Raw genomic sequence first — 2331 nt, 5'->3', positions numbered from 1 at the left:
CGTGTGTTGACTATTTTTCCTGGGAAAGTAAGTCTCTAGGAGTCTTTTTATTTCTTGGTGGACACATTTTTCTTTTACACCGGTAGGCTGAGAATCGAGACGACGCAAGGGTGTGTGTGTGTGTGGGGGGGGGGGGGGGGTGATGGGGGTGCGTGTGCGTGCGTGAGTGCGTGTGTGTGTTTGTGCGGTATGTGTGTGTGTGTGTGTGTGTGTGAATGCGTGCGTGCGTGCGTGCGTGTGGATCAGAGGCAGAAAGTCAGTTTCAATGCAATCCATTCCAACATATTGCATTATCTCTTCCCTGTTAAACATTAGTTTAGACGTTGGTTGTTTTGTTGTTGCTGTTCATTACTTGCATACCTGCTTGTGCGATTGTTGACTTGTTTGCTTGTTTTTGTTTGTTTTTGTTTGTTTGTTTGTTTGTTTTTGTTTGTTTGTTTGTTGGTTGGTTGGTTTAATTTCCATATTGTTATAAAAATAAAAAATAAATAAATAAGGTTTTAGCTAGAGAAGCAATATGTATGAAGTTTGAGCAAAAAGCACCTACCAAGAGCACTGGAAGCCAGCGAAGCGACGAGGCACAGCAGAAGATACATATTGATTGTCCTAGGATTTCTGACAGAGACCTGAAGCACAGATCTCTCCGAACACTCAAGCGGTTTTATATCACCCGCTGTGCTAGCGATGTCCCAATTGGGTACGTTATAGACATAAGTGCTCAGTGAATAGTTTGGCGTGTCTGTCTTGGAGTCGGAGAGGGAGAGGGGGGGGGGGGGCGAAGGGCGGAAACAGAACATTCCAGCAAAGTGTGTTTCTAAATATTGCGTCTTAGAACTACTTAGGCAACAAAAAAAATAGGTCTGTTTACGGTAACATAGGCCAAAAAAATAGGGTCGGTAGGTCGGGATTTTTTTTTTTTCCCCAAAAAACCCATATTGTTACGTGGTTTTTTTTTTTTGTTTTTTTTTTCCCAAATGCAAAAAAAAAAAAGTCTAGGGTCGCGCGAAAAAAATAGGGTCGGTCGGGTTACCGTAAACAGACTATTTTTTGGGGGGGCCTAAGAAGGGAAGCCGGTCAGGTCGAGCGAGGTCAGTGGGTTTTCTGAACAATGGTTTTCAGGGGAAGATTTATTTTCTTCTTTATCTGTTCTTTTATTTATTTTAAGGTCGCTTAAAGGGGTTGTTTACAATTTTTTTTAATTTTATATTTTGTTTGAATATATACTCACAAAACAATATACAATCATTTGACAATCGACTCGGTAACAATAACCACTTCTGGACATAGAAGAGAGAGAGAGAGAGAGAGAGAGAGAGAGAGAGAGAGAGAGAGAGAGAGAGAGAGAGAGAGAGAGAGAGAGAGAGAGAGAGAGAGAGAGACTGAATGGGAGAGAGAGAGAGAGATCGATAGAGAGAGATCAACAGAGAAGATCAACTCAACTCAACTCAACTCAAATTTATTAATCCATATGGAAATTATGTTGTAACAATACTCATTTCCAATCAAAAGAATAAGAATGCATAATAAAAAAAATTAAAAAAATAAAAAAATGATCACAGTCTCACTAACGCAAACAGTCATCCGTCAAGTCAAGTCTGCCAACACACAACTCACTCACACAACAACAACAGCAACAGCAATACAATTTAACAAAAACCATAATTCCAATAACAAAAAGACGTCCAAGAGTCCACCTCCACATCCACGCACACACAAGGTATACAAAGCACCACATGTCGACTAGAACACCGCACATTTGGACTACGGTAATACAGTTACTAAAAATACATACATTACAGATAACCCAGCAACAGAGTACAGTAATAATTATGACAGAGAAACATGATAGAGGCCTCTAACATGTGATTGGTTGAAAGCATGGATAGCTCTGGGAACAAAAGAATTGCGGAAACGTGACGTTCTAGCAACCATAGTCCTCAGTCTACCACTCCTGTCAATGCGTCGAGAGTCAAATTCAGGTTTCAGTGGGTGTGTCTCGTCAGCCAAAATTGAGGTCAGTCGGTCAGTCAGTCGTCTCTGGCAAACTGATTCAATGGTCTCTTGTTTCCTGCCTACAACAGATCCAGCCTTCTTGACTAGCTTTTCTAGCCTGTCACTATCCTGTTTACTAAGGTTACCCCCCCAGCACACACATGCATATGTCAACACGCTACCAACAGTGGACAGATAGAACATCTGCAGGATGTCATTACGAACAGAGAACGATCTAAGCTTCCTTAGACAGTACATGCGCGTGTGCGCTTTCTTCAAGATTTGGTCAGTGTTGGCATGCCAAGACAGCTTGTTGTCGATCACTACACCTAGGTAGCG

At 41.6% G+C, this 2331-nt stretch overlaps 1 protein-coding gene across 1 annotated transcript in view; it reads right to left on the bottom strand.

The window, feature by feature from the left end:
- The window catches only part of LOC138947517 (glycine, glutamate and proline-rich protein-like), a 4256-nt gene extending 3550 nt beyond the window's left edge, over positions 1 to 706 (bottom strand). Inside the window, exon 1 of the mRNA XM_070319006.1 lies at positions 548 to 706. Within this exon, the coding sequence (XP_070175107.1) occupies positions 548 to 596 (49 nt within the window). The 5' untranslated portion in view covers positions 597 to 706. The remainder of the gene's footprint in view (positions 1 to 547) is intronic.
- Positions 707 to 2331: the final 1625 nt, after the last annotated feature.

This window comes from Littorina saxatilis, linkage group LG14 (assembly GCF_037325665.1).
Source record: "Littorina saxatilis isolate snail1 linkage group LG14, US_GU_Lsax_2.0, whole genome shotgun sequence".
In the NCBI taxonomy this organism is placed as follows: domain Eukaryota; kingdom Metazoa; phylum Mollusca; class Gastropoda; order Littorinimorpha; family Littorinidae; genus Littorina; species Littorina saxatilis.
The sequence above is the reverse complement of the archived record's forward strand: the minus strand, read 5'-3'. Positions and strand labels throughout refer to the sequence as shown.